This window comes from Pipistrellus kuhlii, unplaced genomic scaffold (assembly GCF_014108245.1).
Source record: "Pipistrellus kuhlii isolate mPipKuh1 unplaced genomic scaffold, mPipKuh1.p scaffold_m20_p_11, whole genome shotgun sequence".
Classification (NCBI taxonomy): domain Eukaryota; kingdom Metazoa; phylum Chordata; class Mammalia; order Chiroptera; family Vespertilionidae; genus Pipistrellus; species Pipistrellus kuhlii.
In genome coordinates this window covers 310,581-335,423 of record NW_023425416.1, presented here as the reverse complement: position 1 = coordinate 335,423, position 24,843 = coordinate 310,581, and the positions used below count along the sequence as shown (strand labels likewise).

Genomic DNA, 24,843 nt, shown 5'->3' with positions numbered 1-24,843 from the left:
TTCTGGATCCAAGAAGGTAATGAGAGGCTTTTAACTGATTACATTAGCTCAGCTCATACAGCATCTCTTACCAACTAAATATTCAGTTAAACATTTTCAAAAGCAAACTCTGACAAAATCCTCTTAAAGTGACTTAGAGGATAAGTTCTTACACAGCCAAACCCTTCCCACAGCTGGCATTGCCGCAGGCTCAACCGCAGCTGCACAGCCCTGTGTGTGTTACCCGTGCTTCACGATCACAAACAATATAAACTAGAAGACAGCCAAGTGAGCCTAACATTCCTATTTTTATTTTATTTTATTACTTTAAAAGCTATATACATGCAAAGGTTGAACATATCACAATGCCTTTAAATAAAGTTCAAAAATAAAAATACTTCAAAATCCATTTACTTATGGAAATGTATATGACAATTATAATGAAGATAAGTCAATATCTTTTCTAATCTATCAGAAAAATATTTATATTATAAAAAGAATCTTAATTCATGTCCAGAATAATTTTTTAATTCTAGATGAATAATGAAAACAAGTTGGACGTTAGTATAATATTTAAAGTGACAAGTTTCAGGCTTTTGAAAAATGGGTCTGATATCCTTATACCTCACAAAATCACTGAAGAACTCAAGTTTAAAAACAAAGCATTTTTAAAAATGATGACCATCATGATTATGGCTGTTGTGGTCAGTGATGCCAACGAAGGGCACAGCTTCCCTAAGCAGAGCTGCAGGAAGTCCACGCACATGTCTGGAGACCTTTACTTACAAACACTGGCCGGGCCTGCAGGCCCCCGGGCTCTGCTGGAGAGTAAAGACCGTGGGCCCAATGCCCTTCTGTGTGATGTATGAGCGTGTGCGAGCAACCTGGCGCCAAGGCCACCAGGAGGACAAGCAGCCTCAAGCGACCCCTCAGCCAAAGCAGAGCCGGCAGTCAGGGCTGAGCAGGGCTCAGCGTTCCACAGCGTGGTGTTTCCTTCCAGTAAAACCAGCATTTCTTTGGTGACATAGTACAATATAGATGAACAATTCCAAAAATTAATATGAACAAATATGCACTCCAAGTTCAACTCTATGGATGTTCACATTTATTTTGGAAATGAGATTTAGCTTCCTGCCCTGAAATGAACAACAGGCAAAGTTGCCCAATTTGGGGGACTGCTGATTACCGGAAATGACGCAATCTGAGCAGGAAAAGGGTCATTTCACAAAACGTGTCCATCGATGTGGAGCCTGGGTGTGCACAGGCCCAACATGTGGGAGAGCTTCGCGGCAGCCAGCTGGCTCTCTCCTCTGAGACCAGAGGGAGCCCGGCCCCGGCCACCCTCCTGCGGAAAGGCCGACGGGCCCTCAGTGAGGAAGATGTCCGAGTCCAAACTCGGTTTGAGTTGTACCCTGATGCTCAAGGGTCACTGCAGCTTTCATGTGAGTGAAGCCAGCTATCATCTTCCTTTCAGAGCCATAGAAAGAGTTTAAAAAGGAAAGATAAAAGATGTGCGTGCTGACAGTGCAACATCTGGTAAGTGTGGTTGTGCTTCTCCCAAACACAGAAGAACCAGGCCAGTGCATGGCACGCAGGGTGTGTCCCACCAGGAGTACCGAGGACAGGTCTCCCCAGCGGCTTCCTGTGAGGACAGCGCGGCGTCCGAAGCAGTCCTGGCATGAGGACGCATGTCCTGTGACCAGGCACAGCCCGCCCCTTAAAGGGGAACTGGTTTCCCCGCGTCTCCACGAAAGGAGAGTGCACAAAACAGTCATTAGACCAAACGCGGAATTCAAAAGGGCAAAAGAATTGGAGTGAAAATAACACAGAAAGCAAAAAAACAAAAAACAAAACCAGCAATGTGACGGCCGAAACCCGGTCTCCCCACCCCACCTGCCACTTGGAGTCCTAGTTGCCCATCTGCGGGCCCGAAGCTCACTAAGTGAGCAGCATCGGACTTCGGCAATCTTCTCTTCACTCTCCCTCCTGTTAAGACCGTTTCCAAAACCAATCAGCAAAGGACAAAGCATTCTTTACAGAGTGCAATTAGTGCTTTCCACGTCCACCTTCAAAAGCATGATGCTCTTCATGGGCTAAAGGGCAGAAAAAAACAAAAAAGAAAAAAAGGAAAGAAAACTTTAAGCAAAGGATGGGGCAACCCTGCTCTAAGGCAACTACCTCACTGTTTCCCCAAATGTTGGCAAGAACTCAGCTACCTCTCTGTGCCAGTCCTGCTGGCGAGGCGTGCACTTCCTGAGATGCAATAATGAACGTTAAGATAAGGAGTGAGCATGCAGCGGGCACGCTGCCTGTGCCTTGCACTGTGCCGGAGGGTGAGTCACCCACAGCTGATGAGAGGACGTGCTGGGCTCCCGCAGACGCCGCAGGAAAACGCCCCCACAGCACGCATGCTCAGGGAGGGCCTCTGTTACCCAGGCAGGCCCCTGGCACACGAGCTGCCTTTAGGAATAAAACAGAACAAAAACAAAACAAACAAAGAGCAATCCGGGGGTAGCGATTACATCTGCACCCTGAACGCCCTCTGTGGGAAGCGAAAGCCCATAAAATTGATGGGTCTTTATTTTCCCCTCCCAGCTCTACTGTCTGGCTTTCAAAATTACAGATGACATTTTAAAAAACTTGAGACTAAAAAAAATTATCGAAACTCTTTTTCAAAGACTTAAAACTTTAAAAAGTAGAAGTGGGAAATGGGAGGTGGGAAGTCTGCTGCCAAGTGCAGACCCCTGCTCTGCCCGGCCCTGCCCGCCACCCCCCCAGAGGAGGGGGCCAGGAAGGCATGGCGGCGCCTCCGGGCTCCTCCAAGAATCCAGTCCTGGTTTCAACAGCCGCTCCGTCTCCTGCAGACCGGCCTGCTCCGCTGCCTGCTCTGGACAAAACACCCGGAGAAGCAGGCCTGTGCTCTAAGGGGCCTGGCACGCAGGCGGGGTTAATTGGCAGTTCCCGCGAGGAGAACGACAAGCATTTAGCTCATGTGTTTTTCTTTTTAAGGAAGACTTCGGGCAGACACGACACGAGTGAACTGGTCTGCTCTGCAATCCAACAGGCAGCGCCGCTGGTCACAGGGGAGACGCCGCTCTGGGCTCCAGGGGTGGAGGCCCGGAGGCCGCGCCCCAGCCGCGTGGCTCAGGGGCTCGAGCATCAGCCCTTGGGCTGAAGGGTCTCGGGTTCGACTCTGATCAAGGGCATGTACCTCACTTGCAGCCTTGACTCCTGGTCCTGCTCGGGCACATGTGGGAGGCAACCAATATGTAATATGTCTCTTTCACATCGATGTTTCTCTGTCTCTCCCTGTTCCTTCCACTCTCTCTAAAAATCAATGGAAAAATATCCTCAGGTGAGGAAAAACAAAAAGATAAAATAAAAATATCCAGAGATCCAAACTATCCTGTGCTTCCTGGCCTCTGAGAGTAGGGAACCCAGGTGCTGCATGGATGGCATGGAGCCTGCAGACGGAGACGGGCTGGCGTGCCCGCGCAGAGGGAGGCCGCCCGCCTGCGCCTGGGGAGGGGCTGCAGACTGCGAGCCCAGGACTCGGCACAGCTTTTCTGGAAGGGGCGCATAGGGTCTCTGGGCCCATTGCTAACTCTGCCACTGTGCCATGCAGCAGACATGGATGGTGTGTATACACATGGTGATTGCTGGGTGCCAATATGTCTTCTACATACATGACACTGACATGTACATTTCACACAGTTTTCATACACTGTAGGTCTTTTTCTTGTTTTTTGTTTTTGTTTTTGTTTTTCCAACTGTTTGAAAATGTGAAAACCATTCTTAGTTGTAGCCCAAAAACAGGCGACTAGGGGCCAGACAGATTTGGCTTGAAGTCCAAAGTTTGCCAACCTCTGCTCTAAACAATATTCACATCAGAAGACATCTGCCATTCAGCTGCTCTGTTAACCTAACAGAATTTGGGGAAAGGGCTCTCTATATATTAGCAGTTTCTCGGTCAAATAACCAATTTTTATCCAAATCACATATAAACTTATCAACAGCCCGTTTCTTATCCACCCTGTGGGGGAGGGTGAAGTGTGCCGGCTCTGCGCCCGGAAGGAATTCTCGCACCAGGCCAGGAGCATGGCAGAAGCAGGCAGGTGGCCATTTCCACCCAGCGCGTTCCACAGCTGCTCCTCATCCAGCTGCGAGTTCCTGCAAAACCTCAGTTTTCCAAAGCAAGTCTGTAGCACACAGAACTCTACTGAGTAAAGGACTGCCTGCTTTTTATAAAATAAAGAAAATTACTTCTTTTTTTCCAATTCAAAATTTTCTTTGCATAATCTTAGATTTTTAGATGTTAACTTACACCATGACAGCCTGGACTCCACTGAGACGGGAGCTGGGCTGCAGCGCCCACGGGCTTGCCGATGGGCTCCGTCTTCAGGGGCCTGTCCAGCGGACTCAGCCGGCCCAGCTGTGGCCAGCTCTCCCTCTGCCGGGCTCCCCAGCGCCTGCCCATCACACAGCTAAGCAGGGGCTCAGTCTTGTTCAGTCTCACCTGCTGGCCGCACTGCCCTAACAAATGGCCTCATCACTCTGTGGCCAAATTATCTAAGGAAACCCTCCTCTCAGGCTGGCCCTGCTGCTAACACGTTCCCTGGAAGTGTAGTCACATAATTTTGAAGTAGAAGGGACCTTAGAGATCATTTAAGACCAACCTCCTGGCTACTTCAATGGGAGTGAGGCTGAGGAGGTGACTTGCTGAAGCAAGTCCGAGGGCCTGACAGGAGTCCTCTGGCGTGGGTGGTGTGGGTTCGAGGGCGGGAGGGTGCGGGGCCCGTCTCCAATGGCCGTCCAGGCTTCCTTCCAGAGTTCCTGCTGTGGATTACCGCGCAGTGACCTTCAACTAACATGTGGCCTGAAGATGCACTGATGTTCCTAAGGGTGAACCCTGCAGCACAGCAGCGAGGACTCTGCCGCAGCTCGGTCTCCGTGAACTGCCCCTGAATGCCTGCGGCAGCTGCGGGCCTGGCACTCCGCCTGATGAGTGACTGCTGAGGGAACAACGGTTGATGTTTTCCCTCCTTTTTGGAAGGGGGCTGAGAAAAATGAAGCATATTTTAGCAATTCTAAGATGTGCCTCGCCCCCCTGGGGCACCCCGGAATCAAGTGTGTCGTCTCACTGGGAGCCGTACTCTCTTTCTGAGGAACACTAAAACACTGCTGGTCATCTGGGCACTGTCTGGGCTGCTGGCTCTCGGACGGTTTGGGACACAGGAAATGCAGCCAAGCAGGGCGGCCGGCTTCGCCCAGCATCTCTCTGGCGCCTGCTAGAGCGCCAAGCACAGGTTTGCATTTGGACAAAAGTGACTTTTTCAAAAGAGCACACAAAGCAATGAACATGACCACTGATGGAAACAATGGGTCCACACGCCTAGTCACGCTTTAACGTGTCCCCGTCACAGCCAAGGCAGCGTGGGCGTCTCCGCAGAACAGCCCGTCCCCGGACACAGGCCACCCGGGGACCACTGCTGAGGGAGGGCCGCCCCCCCGCTCCCCCGCCAGCTCGCACAGCAGCACTTCCGGTTACTGCTGTGAACACAGACGGTGACTTTTTTCTGAGAATGACAAACTCAAAGCAGGTTTGAAGTTTTGAAATGATACATGTGTATCCTCTTTTCTGATCCACACATTTACTAGTAAGCAAGAATTAAATCTCATTCTAATTTCTGAGACTAAACTTAAAAAAAAAACACTTAAATGTTTCCATAAACATTTTCTGGATTATAGAACTTCAAGTGACTCTGCCTTCACCTCACTTGCAACACAGTTTCTATTTTTATGCAGAATGATGTAGAAAGTAGTAACGAAACGAGGCACTCACGTTTATAAAACACTGCTTTAAAAGCTATGTGGGGCAGGAGTTGATGGATCTTCTCTAAAACGGTCGCTTCGCCCACTAAGGAGGCATTGACGTTCCAGACTTGGACCACGTCGTCGCGGTCCCGGACGCTGACACTGACACCTATGACTTCGTCATCTGGGGGAGACAGGAAGGAAGACGTGAGCGACAGTGTCAATCTGCCGGCTATTTGCCAAGCTCTTACTATTCTATCTGTAAGCTATAAATGAACGGTAAAATAAGGTGGCACAAGAGCACCCATGATAAATACTTGTTTCTAAAGAGAATTGTTGGACAAAAAGCAAGTTATTGGGCAAAAGCTGTAACAATCACATCACATTTAACCAGGGACTTAGATAAACAGCGGAAGTATTCTAGCCACATTTTCCAGATAAGCCATCCATCCTTTCTGACCGGTTACCAAAGCTTTCTGACTATTTCTTATTGTTTTGATGAGACCTTTTCTAAAACGAGTTGTGTAACTCGGCCCTCTGAAAGCCAAGTGAACTCAGACGCACTGTCCCTCCCTGCCCTGCCGTCTCTGCTGAAACGGAAGTGTTTCTCCTCACTTCCTGCGGAGCCGTCAGTTCTGGGGTAGTTAGAACTCTTCGCCCCAACACCAACTGGACCAGACTGTGTACTTCGAGTTGCTCTTCCTGCCCTTTGTGGTCTGTGAATTCTCATTCTCCAGGGTGTGTGTGGACCTGGAGGCGGTGGGCTAGAGACTCAATGACCATCCATCCGTCTGTTCGCGCTGCGCAGGAAGCATGAGAACACGCTTCCGGAGTGAGGCTCTGCCGAGCCGTGCTCAGCGGGTGGACGAGCATTCGCCACATTAACCAGAGGTCTTTTGAAAAGCCACTCCGCTGTGGATGGAGGGAGCATGTAGGTATGTGGGAATGGCAGCTGGGGAAGTAAGCTTTCTCTCCGCTCACACGCTCCCTGTAGCCATGCTGTGTAGGCTAACCTGCAGCTGACCTGACTCTGGTTTTACGTGTTCCTGGCTCATTAACGAACCAGGGCCAGCTCTCGGCAGCTGCACACTCAGCTCCAACAAGTCAAAGGACAAAGGTAAGCACCAAAAGAAGAAAATGTTGCTTTAATAAACATGCTTTGCCTAATCTGCTGTAAATCTAAGTGACTTATTCAGGGAAACGTTTCCTTTCTTTCCTCCTTCCTTCTCTTCCTTGGTCCCTCTCTCCTTTATTACCTTTTTAAGTGAATTTGGTCAGCTAAACAGTTATGATTTGGCACTAACTGGTTCATTTCCACAAATGGTGGTGTTGCAGGGGATGGCGGCCAGTTGGGAGGGAGGGTGAGCAGGGCTCTCGGTGCAGGGGTCTGTCTCCTGGCGAACAGTTACCAAGCTCTGCAGGGTACAGCTGTACTCCTTCCTGTGTATGTCACATTTACCAAAAGTTTCCCCAAACCTAAAGAGCCCCGATCACAGCCATTCAACGGGGACTTCTTATTCCATCAGAGCCTTTGTTTTGTTCACACCTTCAGCATACATTTGCTGCAGCTCACCTGCATTAAGTTCTGTGTGAATGTAAAGCCACCGAGGGAAGAGGCGAGCCATCTACCCCTTTCAGAAATGCCCATGTGGTCGCTGCTCGGCCCTCAGCACCCCGGCCCTGCCACTGCCCATTCTGCACCTCTGGCCAGAGACCGAGGAATGGCGGGCAGTGTCAGTCCGGCCGGTGCTGGCTGCAGGCACGGCTCCAGTGCCTCAGCAGACCCACAGCAAGCATGGAACAGCCAGGAGCGAGTGGGTCGCAGAGCTGGTTAGTTTGGGGCATCACGGCCAGGGACTGTGGCTGGAGGGGCACGTGCGGCCAGATGAGCTGACTGGCTGCAGGCAGCGGAGCCCGGTTCCTGGGAGGCTAATGGTTCCTCAGTAAAGGTGCTCTCCTCTCCTGCGTCAGCCACAGGACAGCAGGCCTCCTTTGCTTATCCTGCTTACTATTACTAGCTAACTCTCCCTGGTTCTGGAAGCGAATAATTCATGCGGAAAACTTCCTCTCCCAGGATGTCTGTATTTATCAATATACCTCGGATGCATTTTGCCTGCAATATTGTGAAGTTGCTAACCACTCACTGTTAAAATAAAAGGAATCTTATTTTTAAGATAATTTCATCTAACCCAGGTTTTATCTTAATAAAAAAAATGGTGTGAAGATAAAGCAAAACAATAGCAGAACAAAACACACAGCTGCTGGCAAATTAGTCAACACCAATTTGTTTTAAAAAATCGTAACTGGAAGCTGAACAGGAAAATGTGATCCTAAATGTTAGCTCAGGATCCTCCAGAGGAGCTGCCCAACAGGAACAACTTGGAACGAGCAGCTCTTTGAGTGGTTTTATTCATAAAATAAAAATTCGCTCTCGGGGGCTCTCAGAAACTCACTCGGTTTTTGAAAGTGGTCTCCAACATCAAGTTGTGAAGACCTTATATTTTAGCCTCAATTGGGGGGGGGTCACAGCCAATAATGTTGCCCATCCCTATCACACCCTGTGAGCAGGGACTCCGGGACCGGGGGAGGGGCAGGGCCTGGAGGGACAGAACTGTGTCCGCCTAACACCACCCAAGAGCCCCCCGAGCCCCACTCCTTCCCTTCCTGCCTGTGCACAGAGGACCACAGACACTGTTAAGATGAGTTATGAGGGCACATACACATGCATATACACAGACGTACATATAGTAGACACACATGTAAATATGCATGTGTCCATACACACAAAACACTAAATGCCACAATCACATGAAAAAAGTCCAAGTAAATTCACAGTTACAAAATAAACAACTTCAAAACATGTAGAAAGTCAGACACACACGAACTTCTGCAAGGACCAGGACAAGGCAAGCGCCCGCCCGCGGCTCTTTACCTGCTGCGGCACAGCCTGCGAACTGTTCCCCGATAGTCGCTAACAACAACTCTTTCCAAACTGTGGACTGGTGTGAAAAAGAATAGAAAACAAAAAACAAAACCAAATACAACATACATATATTTTAGACAATTATACCCGGAGCTAAGACAGTCCCATTTTCCACAACCTGCGCACTGGCCACGCCGTGTCTAGTGCCCACAGACACTCGGAGCCACAGGTGTAAAAGGCGTGTGCCGTGCTGCTCCCCAGGTCACTGTGTGGGCAGGTGCAGAGACCGAGTCACTAACTTCATGTCCCAAAACCTTGGTGTCCTACATCCCAAAGCTAATTTCTACTGACACCCCTGATGAAATTAAAACAATGGGGGATGCATTCAAAGGGCATAACTTTCTCGTTTATCTGCCTTTCTAGTTACACTTGGATGCTGCCAGTGAAATCCTTCTCTTCACACCCTCTCTGCTTTCCCTGCGGCTGCCAAGGCACTGGGAAGGCCAGCCAGGAGCGCGCGCTGCGCGTTTCTGGTTACCGGGCCCTAGAAGCGTACAGACGCCATCCCCTGAGAGTCTGTGCGTTTCCCCAGAACACCAGGCGGGCTGCTCGCCCTCCTACAGCGAGAAACAATGCAGTCCTTTCCACTCGGAGCCATACAGGCTCCGAGCTAAAGGTCTTCCAGCTCCCGCCCCTGGAAAGTTCCTGGTCCCCTCTGTCCCCTTGCCTGGCCACAGGCTCCGAGCTCTCCAGAACCGGGGCGTCCTGGCGGGCGGCCTCATGCCTGAGCCTGGCTGGCCCCCACCAGTTGCTCTGAGTGTGTTTCCAGAGGCCACGAGGTCGACAATGGGAGGGCCACTCAGGCTGCCTGGACCCCGAATGAGTCACGGATGCCTTCCGAGGCTCCCCAGTTCACGGCCCGCTGTCTGCTTGCGGCACGCGGGGGCGCGTCCACACGAACCGCACCCCAGTGCTTACGGTGCCATGCTAACGGCCGGGCAGCCTCAACTGGCTTTTACCCCCGAGGCCAGCTGCCCACCGCGACCTCCCCGTCTAGAAGGCTCTCCTTCCTTCTCTTTTCTGGACCACTTGTCTCCCATCTAGAAACCACCCTCCCTGTCCCAGGGAGTCCCTCACACGCTGGTGATGCAGCTGAGGGCAGGGAGGGTCCCGTCCTGCTTCAGGGGCGCACAGGCTGGCCCACCAGACGCCCGCGCGTTGGCGGTGGGCGGGCATGGAGCCGCACGGGCGCGGAGGCTCGCACACGCAGCGCACCCATTGGGACTGAGCATGGCCAGCGCACTAACGGGGACAGACATGCCTTCTGTCCCTCCCGGAGCGCTGGCGTCAGAGTGTTTCTACTGGAACTCAAAGACTCGTGTCAGAAAACAACATGAAAAGGAAAAGGTGTTCTTACTGAAACTAAAAAACGTACATTCTCTCTTCTCACACTACCTACTTCCTCTCCTTTTTCAGGGGGCCGGAGTGAAGGCCCAGGCCTTCCCTGCCTGGCGGGGCATCTGCCTCTGGCACGCTGTATTATGGAGGCCACACAGCAGGCACGGTGGGAGCTATACATCGTGACGACGAGCTCGCGTCCGTAACAAACAAGCCTGCTACATCGTTAGGGCCGTGCTTAGAGCAAAATGACTTCGGCTTAAGCCCACGGGTCCTGGAGACACTGCTATTCTCTGAGCTTATCCACAGGAAAGAAACCACTGGTGAGAAAGGGGAGCATTTGCCCTATCACCTATTTTCAAAGAAGCCCTTTGGTTTCCCAGGGCTTCAGAACAGATTCGAACATTCATTTTCAGACAGCGTGACACATCAGAGCCCCCTCCCCCCCCTCCAGGGGAAATGGAGGTTTCTGAGGCTTGGCCACAGCAAACCAGCAGCCCACCGGGCCTCCCTCAAACAGCTCGTCAGCCTCCAGGAAAGCCGCCGCCATGCCATGGTCGTCCTCAGAGCCCCTGCCTGTCTCCACGAGCCTTCGGTGGGAAGGAGCCTGCTTCCCACGCTGTAAAGCCAACATCCACGTGCTGGTTACGCTGGGGCGGAAAGACGGTGAGCGTTCTGTGAAAGCTGTATGCATTAGCTCTTCAGACCGTGTGACACAGTAAAGGGATCACACCATCTCCACAGAGAAGTGCAAGGTGTACCGCAAGGCAGCGTGTGGTGTGAGGCAAACCCACCCAGGTCAGAACAGCTTCTCGCCCCCAGGCCTGTTCTGAGGCGACCAGGCAGGCGCTGGAGGCACAAAACGTCATCAGCTGCAGTCGGTGCGCTCGCCAGCTCTGGGAGAGGCAGACACCTACCGTGCTGTCCTTGGGCACTTTCATCTTCCACACGCCGCCCTTGGCATTGCTCTCCTCTTCCCTGGACCAAAGACCAACGTCTACAGTTACACTCAGGCAGTAGTAGCTGTACATACATTTACTTTAACAATAGATGACATTAAAAACAAAAAACAACCAGTGTTCTTCAATAAACTCTCCCCCAGACGTACTGTTTCCCCGAAAATGAGACAGTGTCTTATATTAACTTTGTCTCCCAAAGTTGTGCTAGGTCTTATTTTCAGGGGATGTCTTATCTTTCCATGCGCTAGGTCTTATTTTCGGGGAAACACGGTAGATGAAATACAAAGAATGGGGTGGGATGAAGAGGGAGGAAAGTGGAATTCAGTGACCACAGGGCAGGGGGTGCACCCAGCCCTCACCCTGGACTAGCAGGCGGACAAGTTAGCGGTGACCCACCAGGGAAGGGCCTCTACCTGCAGCACCAGACGAAGTCCACAGGAGCCCGCCCCTGGTGGAATGGTTGGGACTTCCTGTGTCTGCTTCTTCGCTGGTAAGAGCACCCAGACTCCCGTAAGGAGCCCGTGTCCCCCGTCTGTGCCAGACCCACTCCGCTACAGGACGGCTGTGCCCAGGCCTCCTCCCGGGCCTTGTGATCCCCGTGAGCCAACGGCAGCAGCCCTGTCTGCCTTCCTGGTGGCAAAGCTGACAGGAGTAACCTCGGAGGGTGCCAGATGGGAGGTCCTGTAAGCCATTTGCCACCCCTGATGGGAGAGCCTGAGAACTGAACCAACACGAGGCGAGCAGGCAGGTTCGACAGGGCGAGCGCCGATCTGCGCAGCACGGAGCACCGCCTGCCAGCTCAGCCGCCTGATGCTCAGCCACGGGCCCAAACGCCATTGTTTGGCTCCGACTGCATTCCTGTCATTTGCTACTGAAGGAGATGGCATGCACTCCCCTTTTATTAACGAGCAACTAACTCTGAACAGCTGAGGCACAGGCTGTGAGGACGTGCTCACTGGGACTCCAGCCCAGGCACCTGGCCTTGTCCCCATCACTGCACTGAGCGATCAGGGGGCGCCCCACACCCACCCCGGCAGTCCCATGGCGTTCTGCGGGCTGGGAGAGAGGTGTCTTTGGTGGCCCGATCTTGTTCCACACAACAGGGTGCATCCCCCATCTGCCCCTCAGTCCCCCCAACTGCGTGGTCCTGACTGAACCCCTAGGTGGGGCACACCGCCAAGGGCCGCGCCATGGCTCTCTGTGAGATTGAACGGCCTCCGGGAAGAGCCGAGAAACCGTCCCGCCCTCTGAGCCCTGAGAGCAGGGCGGTGGGAGGGGCTTAGTTCACGATTAAGTAACAGCAAAAATGACATCAGCACCTGCAGAAAAGTGCTTTGTACTCCAATGCAGCACCACACACTTAATGAGGGGTACAATCATTCCCTCCCCTTAAGCTCAGCTTAACCCTGGACACTTACCAAAGTGGTCGCCTCTCTCCTCTCATTAAATGGTAACTACATCTCAGAGGCAGGTTAGCCACAGGAGGGATATTATTGTACACACTCCAGAATATCTTTAAAAGAAAAACACTTCATTTAATATACCCAGTATTGATTTTTATTATGCCACAATATTGTAGAATTAATGAATTGAGGAAAAAAATCAGATCCTCATTAAGTCCTATCCATTCAAAATGGACTTTTCTCAGTGTTTTTTCTAACTTCCTGCTAGAAAATGTTAGCATGACATTAAACAGCATTCCTGGCTGCAGTGGGCCACGTTCCGTGCCCTGCGTGCAGCCGTCCCCAGGCAAACACTCCTCTGCGTTTGCCTCCACAGACACTGGGACAGGCCTTGCAAAGCCCTTCTGACGGGAGGTGGCGTCGCATGAAGCCGTGGGGCCGCGTGGACCCTGGCCCATGCTGCAATATAACCGACTCCTCTGCATGCCCAGGAGGCTGCTCCGGGACTAGAGGCGGAGGGAGGAAGAGGAGGGCAGGCACCTGCTGCCTCTCCGGCGCCTCCTCAGTCACAGGGCTGCGGGGGCAGCGCCCTTGGCAGGTGATCAGGACGGACGGGCTAGCAGCTCCAGGAGAAGGCAGGAAGCTGCCCTCTCGCTCCCACCCTGGAGACACAGCGAGGACATGGCTGTCTGACCAGGCAGGGCCCTCGCAGCAGCCCGTGTCCTGGGTGTTGAACCAGCTGTCTATGGAATTCTGTTGGAGCAGCCAGAACTAATGAAGACAGTGGCTGGTAGATAGAAATCCTATCTAATAAAAGAGTAATATGCAAATTAACCATCACTCCAAAATACAAGATAGCTGCCTCCATGTGGACACAAGATAGCCTACAGGGAAGGGCAGTTGTGGGCAGTTAGGGGTGACCAGGCCAGCAGAGAAGGGCAGTTGGGGGGGAACCAGGCCTGTAGGGGAGGGCAGTTGGGGAGAGACTAGGCCTGCAGGGGAGGGCAGTTGTGGGTGATCAGGCAAGCAGGGAGGGCAATTAGGGGTGACCAGGCCGGCAGAGGAGGGCAGTTGCGAGAGATCATATCAGCAGGAGAGGGCAGTTGGGAGGGACCAGGACTCCAGGGGAAAGCAGTTGGGAGTGACAGGGCCAGCAGGAGAGGATAGTTGGGGACGACCAGGCATGCAGAGGAGGACAGTTAGGGGTGACCAGATTGTCAGGGGAGGTCAGTTAGGGATGACCAGGTCAGCAGGGGAGGGCAGTTAGGGTTAATTGGGTCACCAGGAAGCAGTAGGCTGGCAAGAGAGTGGTTAGGGGGTGGTCAGGCTGGCAGGCAGAAGTGGTTAGGGGCAATCAGGCAGGCATGCAGGTAAGCAGTTGGGAACCAGCAATCCTGGATTGTGGGAGGGATGTCTGACCGCCCGTTTAGGCCCGATCCTGTTGGACATCCCTCAAGGGGTCCCAGATTGGAGAGGGTGCAGGCTGGGCTGAGAGAACCTCTTCCCCTCCCCCTCCCCCTCCTCCCATACACAAAATTCATGCACCAATAAAGTCCCTAGGCCTGGCTGGTGATCAGGGTCAATCTGTGGTGTGACCAGTCTGGGGCCTGGGGCAGATCCTGAGGTGGGTGTCTGCCCCCTGGTGGTTAGTGTGCATCTAGCAACCAGTCGTTCCGCTATTTAGTCAATTTGCATATTGGGTTTTTATTATATAGGATAACGGAGTGATAGGAACAGCAGTACTAGCCATATGACCGTGCAGGCCTGGACTCTGAAATGTGCATGTGTGTCTGTCCCAATGGCCATCTCACAGGAGGCTGAGCTTCTGCAGTTTCAGAGGAAAGAAAATGGAGGCCGAGACCAACCTGCTCGAGCATCACCATTCAGTGTGGTCACTGGGTTTGATGAGAATTAGTTTACGAAGAGCCGGCCTTTCCCAGCTCGTCTGAAAGGGGTGCAGAACGCCTCTGTGAGGACTGTAGGAACACCCTCCGGCGTGGAACGCTGAGCAGAGGGGACGTGCCCCTGGCGGGTCTGACAGGAGCAGCGCAGCCACAGGACAAGGAACCCCAAGACCGAGGAGGTGGCAGGGGCGGGCGAGGTGGGGGACGTCCTCTGTGCTGAATGATAACCCTCAGTGGGTGCTGAGATTGTCTTGTGAAAAAATTAAAGCAGAACTAAGTGCCAGGACAACCCTCACAGGCCACGCAGGAACCCCGCTTCCTCCCTGTGTTCCAGGGCCAGGACGGCGACTTCACTGGGTGACTCGAGGGCCAGATGGGAGGTAAGGAGTGTGAGGCGAGCCTGATGTGATGACGCAGGGTCCAGACAAGAGGACCACCTGCCGAATTCCCAGCTCACAGTTCTGATGGCAACTCTGTCCCTGGACAGTCTTTTGCCCAACAGACAATCATTCATCTCAGGGAAACTGGCAAACCTCCTCCTGGAATGTACTGGAAAAAAACTGAACCTTCGCTGTACCAGGGCCCTGCTCTTCACCCTCCTTTCAATCTGGAGGAGGTGCATAGGATGCCAAATCTACAGAAATTAACAGGGTGGAGGTGGTCCAACTGAGGACGTGGAGTTTGATCGTGAAGGAGGAAACTAGTCTTAGACCCTCATGCCCAGACTCTACATTGCCAGCTCCTCCCGGTGGCCCGTGGGGGTGCCAGCACCTCCAGATGGGAAAGCAGAGCCCACACAGGGAGCTCGAGATTGACCAAGTCCAGGACAGAACCACAGGATGCCAGCATGGCATGGGTGAGAGCCGGGGACAGAATCACAGAATGCCAGCATGGCATGGGTGAGAGCCGGGGACAGAATCACAGTGCCCAGGGCGGTCAGGGTGCAAGACTCAGTGTCCAGCACACACCGCCTGGGGGTGCTCAGCTCGGACTCACCTGTACCGTCTGTACTGTGTAGATTTTCTTCAGGTTGGATGCGCACTCGGCGGCTGTGGCCCCAGGGAGAGATCTGAGCAAACAAGCAGAAGGCAGAGACAGCAGCGAGCAGTCAGTGCATGGCGTCCACAGGAACCTGCGGGCATCAGGCAAGCTGGGGCGAGGCCTCCCGCCTGACATTCCTGGGCCTACTTACAATTTAAGACGTGAAATTCCTGCATTCTGAAGTCATGGGTTTGCTTTTCCTAAAAATAAACTTACTCATTCTGTGGGAATTCAGTAGAAAAAAACTAAAACGTATCTAAGAAAGGTCCTGGGAACCTCAAAATCACATTTTAAAAACCCTAAAATAACCTTGTAATGACCAAGCCTACTGCCGAGGGCTTTGGACAAGAAATTGCCTATGCCCAGGTGACCATGGCAATGCAGGGTCCTGGCTGGCTCCGTGGGAAACGCCTGTCGGCTCCGTGGCAGATGGGAGCTGGAGGCGGCGTCTGCGTGGAAGACACGATGCCTGAGGTCGGCGTGGTGACGCTGGGACTTGCAGCATCCACAGCGCTGGCCTCTGGGAGTCAGCTCGTTCCATGGCTGACTGGATGAGCTCTGCTTGTGGTCAGAATAAATTCGCCTTCCACTTGCCTGCGCTCCACTAGATGGCACCACACTCCGGTTCATCCAGCGGGAAAGCCAGGCAGCTGCCTGGCACAGACAGCATGACATGACGCCATCACCCCTTGGAAAACCGTGACGGACCCGTTTTCTCTCTCCCTGATGAATTGGCAGTTCTTGCTCAAAAATGATGTGCCGGCTACATCAGGCCGAAGGTGAGAATTCACACTCAGAATGCTGCTTCCCAGCGCCATGTCTGTTCCCGGGCACACAGGCGCTGAGGGCGCGTGCTGGCTCGAGGCTGACCCGAGGGCATCAATGAAAGGAGCGCTTTACCGACCTCAGAGGCAGACCCGGGGCCTCAAGAAGGTGAAGTCCCCGGATCAGCGGTTGCCAGCCTTTCGGTCCTCACGGCCCCTGGCTGGTCGCCAGGCACGGACACTGGGATGTGCACAAGACTCGGCTCAGATGAGGGCCGAGAGCGGGCCTGGTTCTGTGGGGCGTTTCAGGGCCTACAGGGGACATGCCGGGACCATGGGCCAATGAATGATCCCGGGTGCCGAACCTGAATGCCACAAACACATTTCGGAAACCAGCGCCCTGGGCTGGAGGCCACGAAGCAAGCAGTTAGAGATCAGTCTGAGGGCAAACCAGGGTCTCTGCTGACAGGTAACGTCTGATAAATAACCCTCCCTAAAGCACTGGTGCTCACCTCACTTCTCGTTTTATAAAGCCGGACACTGGCTTGTGAAAAAGCAGACCCCCAGGAACCGCACGTGGCCGCTGCTGCCACCTCAGCCTCCTGAGTGTGCTGCGGGGCGTGGGGGCGGCGGGCTCGGTGCCCGAGCCCCGTCACCCTGTCCGCGGACCGCCCGGCTGGCGGGGGAGGGCTGCCTCGGGCACATGTTGGTCTGTGTTTAATGCAGCCCCTACACGGTTGTTGGCTAAGATTATGAAAACATCGGCGGGAGGGGCTTTTTAAAAAAACCTTGACTTTTTCCTGAAGAGATATGCACATGGAAAATTTATTGCTTTTATATGAAAACCTACTGGTACTTTTTCCCTTTGAAAAGTTTAGCTGGCCTCCCAAGTGAACATGCCAGTACAGACCACCCCCTTCCGCCCCCCCACATGCATGCTCCCCTGCGGGGGGAGAGGGGGTGGGAGTCCTAAGGAAGTAAATGGACTTCCTATTTTTTCAATTTAAAACTGCACGCTTCAAATTGTTAAAGTTCCACCACAATCCATAATGGTCTAGAAGAATGAGAACAATCTGAACGTTCACCTCATAGCATTACGTGACTGAAGCAAACACACGGTGAGGCCCGCCCTCTAACCATCCAGACTGTCACTCACTCTCAGCAGGGGCCGGCATACAGTCCCTCAGGTCCCTCAGGTTCGCATTTCTGAAGACGTTTTTAGAAGAAATGTATTTCAGTCTGAGTGAGCCGGGGAGAGCCGGGCTGTGTGGTGCTGGGGCCGTGGCCAGCGGCTCGTGCGGGACGGTGAGTCCGGCGCCTGCAGCCAGCTGCCACGCTGGCTCCTCCTGTGGCACAGCGAGCAGGCCAGCGTCCAGAGGGCTGGTGACGGGCCTGAGGCCAGAGCCCGCTCAGGATGCAGGTGCCGTCCAGACTTCCTGCTCTGCGCCGACTGGCCAGTCAAGCCCTACTGACATTTTAATGGCATTTACGACCGGCCCTAGGTGTGTTCTCATTCAGGCCACAGACTGCTGAATCCCACTTAAAATAAAATACATTTTTATTGATTTCAGAGAGGAGGAGAGAGGGAGACAACGATGAGAGAGAATCACAGATCGGCTGCCTCCCGCACACTCCCTACTGGAGATCGAGCCCACAACCTGGGCATGTGCCCTTGATTAGAATCTAAACCGAGACCCTTCAGTCCGCAGGCTGGCACTCTATCCACTGAGCCAAACCAGCTAGGGCTGAATCCCATTTTTAAAAAACATATATTTTATTGATTTTTTATAGAGAGGAAGGGAGAGGAATAGAGTCAGAAACATCCATCAGCTGCCTCCTGCACACTCCCTACTGGGGATGTGCCTGCAACCTAGGTACATGCCCTTGACCGGAATTAAACCCGGGACCCTTCAGTCCGCAGGCCGACGCTCTAGCCCACGTGTCAAACACAAGGCCCGCGGGCCAAATCCGTCCCGCCAGGCCTTGCAATGTGGCCCGCACCGCGCTGTCATCACTGCACTCCGCTGCGTTTCCATCACAATGACAGTTTATGACTGTTCAGTAAAGCATTCGGCCCGCGATTTAGGCTGGATTTTAGATTTTGGCCCCTTCTCTGATTGAGTTCGACACCCCTACTCTAGCCACAGAGTCAAACCGGTTGGGGCTGAATCTAGGTTTTAATGCTAGGCTGTGTCCATATAACTTCCTCAGCACCATCTGCCCGCCGTGCCAGGGAGGCCACTGACCAGCAGGCTCCCACTGCCCACAGCTCCGCTCTGACGAGCGCCTCCCGATGCGGGCCCAGCGCTGTGAAAGGAAAGGTGTCAGGTTCTCCGGAAACGGATTTTCTTAATTTCTGGATTCTGGTGGAAGGCTCCTTCCGGCTGCACAGTTTTACGAACACCCAGGCATCGAAGTAAGAGGACGGAGCTGTGGAGCTTCTGATGGCGTAATGGCTGGCTTGGCTGTGCGCGCAAGGCATTGCTCCGTGAGCCACAGCTGATTCCGACATCACTGCCAGGTGCCCAAGTGCCTACCCTCACCTCTAAGCTCGGGCCTCTGCGGGAGCAAGGCTCGGCCACAGCCACGAACGCGTCCCACGGGGCCGACCAGCAGAGGTTTCTCCGAGATGGGCGCCTGGGACTCCACCTGGACTGACTGCCCGGAGGAGCAGGTGAGGAGCTTGAACTTTCTCCAGGAGTGTTCTCTGACTCAGTGATATTACTGCAATAAAGGCTTCTTTCTGTTGAGCACATGCTACGTGAAAGGCTTTACATGTATTTTTTCAGACCCTTACAGCAATGCTGCCGCGTGGGCGTTATCCTCCTCACATCACGGACCAGGAAATGCAGGCCCCGTGAGCCTGTCTCGGCAGGGCTGGTCCTTTCTCTGGCCGCCGGTGTGTCACATTCAGACAGCGGGGCACCAACATCTCTTGCCCCACCTTAAGTTATGTGCCCCTCCCAGGGCCTACTCCCTGCTCTTGTTGCCCTCTCCTCTCCCACCACCTGTCTAGGCCCAGTGGGCAGCAGCAGAGGTGCAGGCAGGGGAGAGGCCACCAGAGTCCCTGGCAATAATGCACCCCGTCATGGGCTCAGGTCGTTCTCTGGGGCTGGACGTGAGAAAATTACTGACCAACCGAAGCCACTGGCGGGCGGGCAGGAAGATGAAGGTGCAGACCACGGCCCGAGCGGCGCCCATCGCACACTGCAGTGTGGTCACTGTTAACTGGGGAGTGGGGAGGAGGCCTGACCTTTACTCGTGGTTCCAACTAATGGAGACACATGTCCAGTGAACACACAGAAAATGCTGCATATGGCTGAGACCAGTTTGGCTCAGGGGATAGTGTCTGGTCTGCGGACTGAAGGGTCCCAGGTTCGATTCTGGTCAAGGGCATGTACCTTGGTTGTGGGCACAATCCCAGTAGGGGGTGTGCAGGAGGCAGCTGACCGATGTTTCTCTCTCATCAATGTTTCTAGCTATCTCTCTCCCTTCCTCTCTGTAAAAAAACAAAAATATAAAGAAAAAAGAAAAAGAAAAAAAAAGAAAATGATGGATATAGACAATACTCCACCAAATCTGAGAGATCATCTCATTTCCGTGAAGAGAACATTGAGGGGAATGTCCTGAAAGTGAGTCTTCGGGGAATTTGTTAACATCAGGCTCAGCTGTCAGAGGGAAAACTCAGGGATGCACTCATTCCTTTAAATCACTTTCGGACAGATTTCACTTCCATCACGTGTAGACAGATCTGTGGCTTGTGGTTACAGCAGCTTGCTGCCTGAGAGTCGCATACAAAAATGACTCAGGGCAGATTATTATCATTGAATAATGCATCCATTGAAACGATCTACACAATCTGAGTGCTTTATTTCTGCATTTTTCATTTTTCCCTGCTATTGTCATTCCCAGCCTACAAGCTCCTTGACAGGAGCAACTGGGCTCTTTTGATCTTGAGACACACTTCCTCCTGCAGTGCCTGGGCCGTGGAGAGGCCGCTGTGCGACCACTCACTCAGGTGCTGAACCACGAAAGGCCAAGTTTCCACTTGTCATCATGTCAGATCCCAAGTTGTTCGAGCTGTCTTAGTTTGAAAATAAGAAAATGGCGTCTCTCATGTTAAAAAGAGTAAGTGTATTTTTGAACAGATAGCACTGGTAAGAACTAGTAACTCTTCTGGGAGAGGATGTTTAGAGACCACAGACAGCCACTGTCCCACGGCTGGACAGGCCGTGACCCTCATCAGGGCCAGAGCCCCGCTGTCCCTCACACAAAATTAAATCCTGGGCCTGAAAAGAGCCGTAGTTTTAGAAAGGCGAGAATGGGCGGAAAGGACAGGAATAGCTGAGGTGCCAGCCCCTCTGCCTGTCAGCTGTGCTTCCATGCAGCCCCCCGCCTTTCTGGGAACAAGGATGCCTGGGGATCCTCTGTGCCAGGCTGCGCCCCGCCTCCACGGGTCAGGTTTACCACACGGAGCACACACCCTGAAAGGCGGGTCCCTCTACAACTCGGCACCTCGCTGGGCTCATCACCGCTCCGAGAAAGCACCCAGCATGCGAGCCACCTCTCCTGGGCGGCCTAGGCCAGCGCTGTCACTCTGTGCATGCTCAGTACCTAGAACAGTGACTAGGAATTCATATGCCAATTAACCTTACCAATGAACAGAGCAGTAATTCTCAACTTCTGATGTCTAAGGCCTTTGTTACAAACGCACCCACCGCAGAGTCTCACTGAGTGGGCCGGGGAGGACCCTGAGGGAACACGCACAGCGGTAACTGGGTGACTGGGAGGTCAGGGAAGAGACTGACGGTGAAGAAGTAATGGCTGAGTGGAGCTAAACCCGATGGGGTGGGCTGGTGGGAGTGCCTGCGACAGTGCACCTCTGTGATTAAAACCCTACTGTGTGCCTGGAGTGTGCGCGCCGGGAGTCACAGAGGCCCTTAGAGCCTCATCACCAGGAAGAGGGATGGGTGCCCTCAGAGCAGCACAGCCTGGGAGCCCTGCTGTGAACACCCGCTGGGGGGCAGTGACCGCCTCAGCATCAGCGAGGCCTGCGGGTGCAGCAGCTTCTCAGGGAGACGAAGGGGAGAGGGCGCCCACGCAGGCACAGCACCCGGCCCAATCTCAGGGGCTCAGTCCAGACTCACCCAGAGGGGCCCGCCGGCCGCCGTCACCACCAAAAACCAACAGGATGAGGGACTGTGGAGCTGGGGAGAGGCAGGCAATGAGGCTAAAGGAAGTGGGCTGCACAGTAAACGCAGCCAGAGAAGTCTGTGCCTTAATGTATGTCTACAGTTTTCACTTTTTTAAAGTTGGGGAATGCAGCTTGTTTTTTGTTTGTTTTTCAGATTAAAGTGGCCAGATCCTAAAAACCACCAACCACAAAGCCAACCAGAGCTGCTCTGGTCTAAGGGGGGGAGATCCAGAGCCCGCTGCTAGGACACGCAAGCCCACCGCAGAGCGCCCTCCGGTGGCGAGGGACAGTCAAACCTCAGCAGTGCCAGAGGACAGGGAGGTTGGGAATGAGGATTCTGAGCGGGTCCCAGGGCAAATGGAAACTTCACCTCTGCAACACCAAGAGGATGGTGGTATGGTTACACAGCACATGGCAGGCAGCGTGTCTTCTGACGCAGGGGGAGGCGAGGGCTGGAGATGCAGATTTGCAAACGATAAAGCAGAGGACTGGCGGGAAGGGAAAGCCACTGGGGAGGAACTCAGTGACGCCCGAGGGGTTTGGAGGGGCAGCTGCACTGGCGCAGACAGAGCTGGGAGAGAGGCTGTGAAGCTTATTCTAAGGAGAGAAGACAGGCGGGGGGGCTCATCCCAGAGCAAAGGGGGCGGGCAGTGTGTGTCCGGAGGGGCGTGCCATTGTGCATCAGGCATGGCTGGCCCGAGGTGACATCTGAGCAGCCAGAGAAAGAAAACCAGCGCAGGCATCTAGGCAGGGCACCTGGAGGCGGAGGACCCGCTTGGGATCACGGAGGAAGAAGGGGCAGTGAGCCCGCAGCGGGCAGGCTGGAGGGAGAGGACAGGGAGACAGAGGGACAAGGGGGAGGGGGGCAGGAAATGCTGCGGAATCCCATGGGCTGCTGTGAGCACTGTGGCTTCTGCTCTGAGGTATGAGGGGCCACTGCGTCTGCTGTGAGGGAACGGGCGGCAGGGGCAAGGGCAGAGGCGAGGAGAGCAGCTAGGAAAAGGAATTCATGTGTGCAGCATTGGAATGAATTATAATTTCTAAACGTACAGAGCCACTTCTATTAAAGATTTCCACACAGTGACAATAACAGTACATTACACCGGACTCCTGGCTTTCGGAGAGCAAAAATGTGCAAGTACATAATAGGAAAGCTATAGTTTGTCTTCACGGAAGTTACCATGTTATTATTTTAAAAAGATAGAAAATAGCCTTATCCAGGTGGCTCAGTGGCTGAGCGTTGACCTATGAACCAGGAGGTCAGGGTTTGATTCCAGGTCAGGGCACATGGCCGGCTTGCAGGCTCAATCCCCAGTGCGGAGCGTGGGGGAGGAAGCCGATCAATGATTCTCTCTCATCATTGGTGTTTTTCTCTCTTTCCCTCTCCCTCTCTGAAATGAATAAAAAAAATTTTTTAAAGATACAAAATATTCTTTAAAAGTTGTATGTTACGCAGTATTAATATCTGAGACCATTCTTAAAAATGTTACTCTTGTAAGCAGACGGACTGTGACCTGTTTAAAAGAAACTCTCCTGACAGTGTCCCCGCTGTCAACAGCATTCACAATTCAGACCTGGGTCGGGGTTTGACTCCTTGGAAACAGATACCTGTTAGCAAGTGGGCACAGCGCACCCTTCAAAACAAAGACACACATGTCTCATTTTGATAGCTGGCTAAAACCTCTCCTTATGACAGTAACATGCTCTTAGCATTCCATAATGAAAGTGAAAGTATTTGGGGAAAAGGAAAGACTTGTACACACACACACACACACACACACCCCCACTTCCCCTGAGTGCCGGAGAAGACAAGGGCCCGAGCGCCAGCTCTTCCAGGCGGTGCCAAGCCCCAGGGAGAAGACTGAGTCTGTCCTCCTTAAAAGATGAAGTTCACTTTATACAAGGCCCTTTGGACAAGACCAGAGGGCGTGCGATAAGGACATTTCAGAGGGCTGTCACATACATCTCCTAGCATGTAACCGCAGCGATGATCAAAATGCTCACAAGCTCCGGACAGCCAGGTGTAGGCGGCCCTCAATGAGAGGTGCTGAAGGGGCTTTGCATGCATCAGTTTATTCCTGTCAACACGTCTCCGGCTCCTGCTGGGTGCCAGGGACCGACCGTGCCAGGTGTGGTGGTATCGCCAGTGTCCAAAACCAGTGCCAGTTGTGCCCTCACCGGCGGGGCAGTGCTGGGGGCCTGCGCAGAGGGACACACCCGGGGCGCCGGGCAGCACGGAGCCTCGGGGCAGACACGGGAAGGTCGCAGGCCGGTGCGCTGACCGCAGGCGTCCGGGAGGGCTCTGAGGAAACCCTGAGAGCCATCACTGCCCCGCTCAACCGGCGAGAGGGCCGGCGGCCCCTGGACCCGGCGCCGGGCGGTGCGGGCTCCCGGGCGCTCAGACCAGAGTGGCCGCGGTCCGCGGCCGCCCCTCGCCGCGCCAAGGCCAAGGCCAAGGCCAAGGTCGCGCCCCGAGCGCCCCAAGTCCCGCGGGGTGACCGGGCCTCCACCCCCGCCCCAGGCCCGCGCTCGCCGCGGCCGCCCTCTAAGGGGGCTGGGAAGGGGGACAGGAAGGGAAGGTGCGGCCGAAAGTTGGAGCGCTACGCCGGTGCGCTCCTAGCCGCTCGCCCCGGCCCCAACCTCGGCTTCCGGGCCCGCAGCCCAGACAAAGCGCAGCGCAGGCCGCGGCGCGGCCAGGCCTCACCTGTCCAGCCAGAAGGTCCAGGGCGAGTGCAGCGGGACCCCGCCCGGCTCGGGCCGCGGCGCCGACAGCGGCTGCAGGCCGGGCGGCGCGGGGGCGGGCGCGGCGCGGGGCCTCGCCATTTTCTGCGTCCCGCCTGCCGCGGGACCCGGACGCCGGGCGGGCGGCTGAGTCACCGCGCCTGCCCGCCGCCCCGCCAGGCCCCGCCCCGCCCTCGCCTGCCCACCGCCCAGACCCCGCCCCCAATCCCTCCCTGTCTGATCCTCAAGCCCCGCCCCCAGCCCTCCCCCACGCCAAGCCCCGCCCCGCCTGGCCCCAACCAAAGCTAGCCAGCGGCCCTGGGCGAGGTGGGGTCAGCGTGGACACCGCCTGGATGAGAGCAGCGGCCTGGGACATCTTGGCAGGCTATGGGCGTGGAGGAGCAATACGGATCAAGCGTCTAATTCTTTATACACACACACACACATATATATATATATATATATATATATATATATATATATATTTTTATTACTGATTTCAGAGTGATAGAAACATCAATGATGAGAATCACTGATTGGCAGCCTCCTTCACACCCTCTACTGGGGATAGAGCCACAAACCTAGCATGTGCCCTTGACCTGAATGGAACACGGGACCCCTGATAAAGCAGCTAATTCTGTAGCCAGACAAGAAGTTGACAGCTGAGTGGAGAAGAGGGAGGGATGGCTGGATGGTGGAGGGAAGGAGTGGTTGGGACGTTGACAGACGACTAGGGTAGGGTT

General features: G+C 54.0%; 1 protein-coding gene across 3 annotated transcripts; it reads right to left on the bottom strand.

The window, feature by feature from the left end:
• Window positions 1-279: 279 nt before the first annotated feature.
• On the bottom strand, window positions 280-24,285 carry EIF4E3 (eukaryotic translation initiation factor 4E family member 3). 3 transcript variants are annotated; one of them, XM_036430527.2, is made up of 7 exons: window positions 24,084-24,277; window positions 15,377-15,449; window positions 12,492-12,586; window positions 11,032-11,092; window positions 8,726-8,792; window positions 5,822-5,977; window positions 280-2,072 (listed from the first exon to the last, which is right to left on the bottom strand). In XM_036430527.2, exons 1-7 carry the CDS (start codon window positions 24,200-24,202, stop codon window positions 2,026-2,028), a joined length of 618 nt encoding a protein of 205 aa, XP_036286420.1. In that variant the 5' UTR covers window positions 24,203-24,277; the 3' UTR covers window positions 280-2,025. The 3 variants fall into 3 exon arrangements, with proteins under 3 accessions (XP_036286420.1, XP_045434889.1, XP_045434890.1); XM_045578933.1 differs by lacking the exon at window positions 280-2,072 and adding an exon at window positions 3,707-4,991 and having other exon boundaries at window positions 24,084-24,284; XM_045578934.1 differs by lacking the exons at window positions 280-2,072; window positions 8,726-8,792 and adding an exon at window positions 3,707-4,991 and having other exon boundaries at window positions 11,028-11,092; window positions 24,084-24,285.
• Window positions 24,286-24,843: the final 558 nt, after the last annotated feature.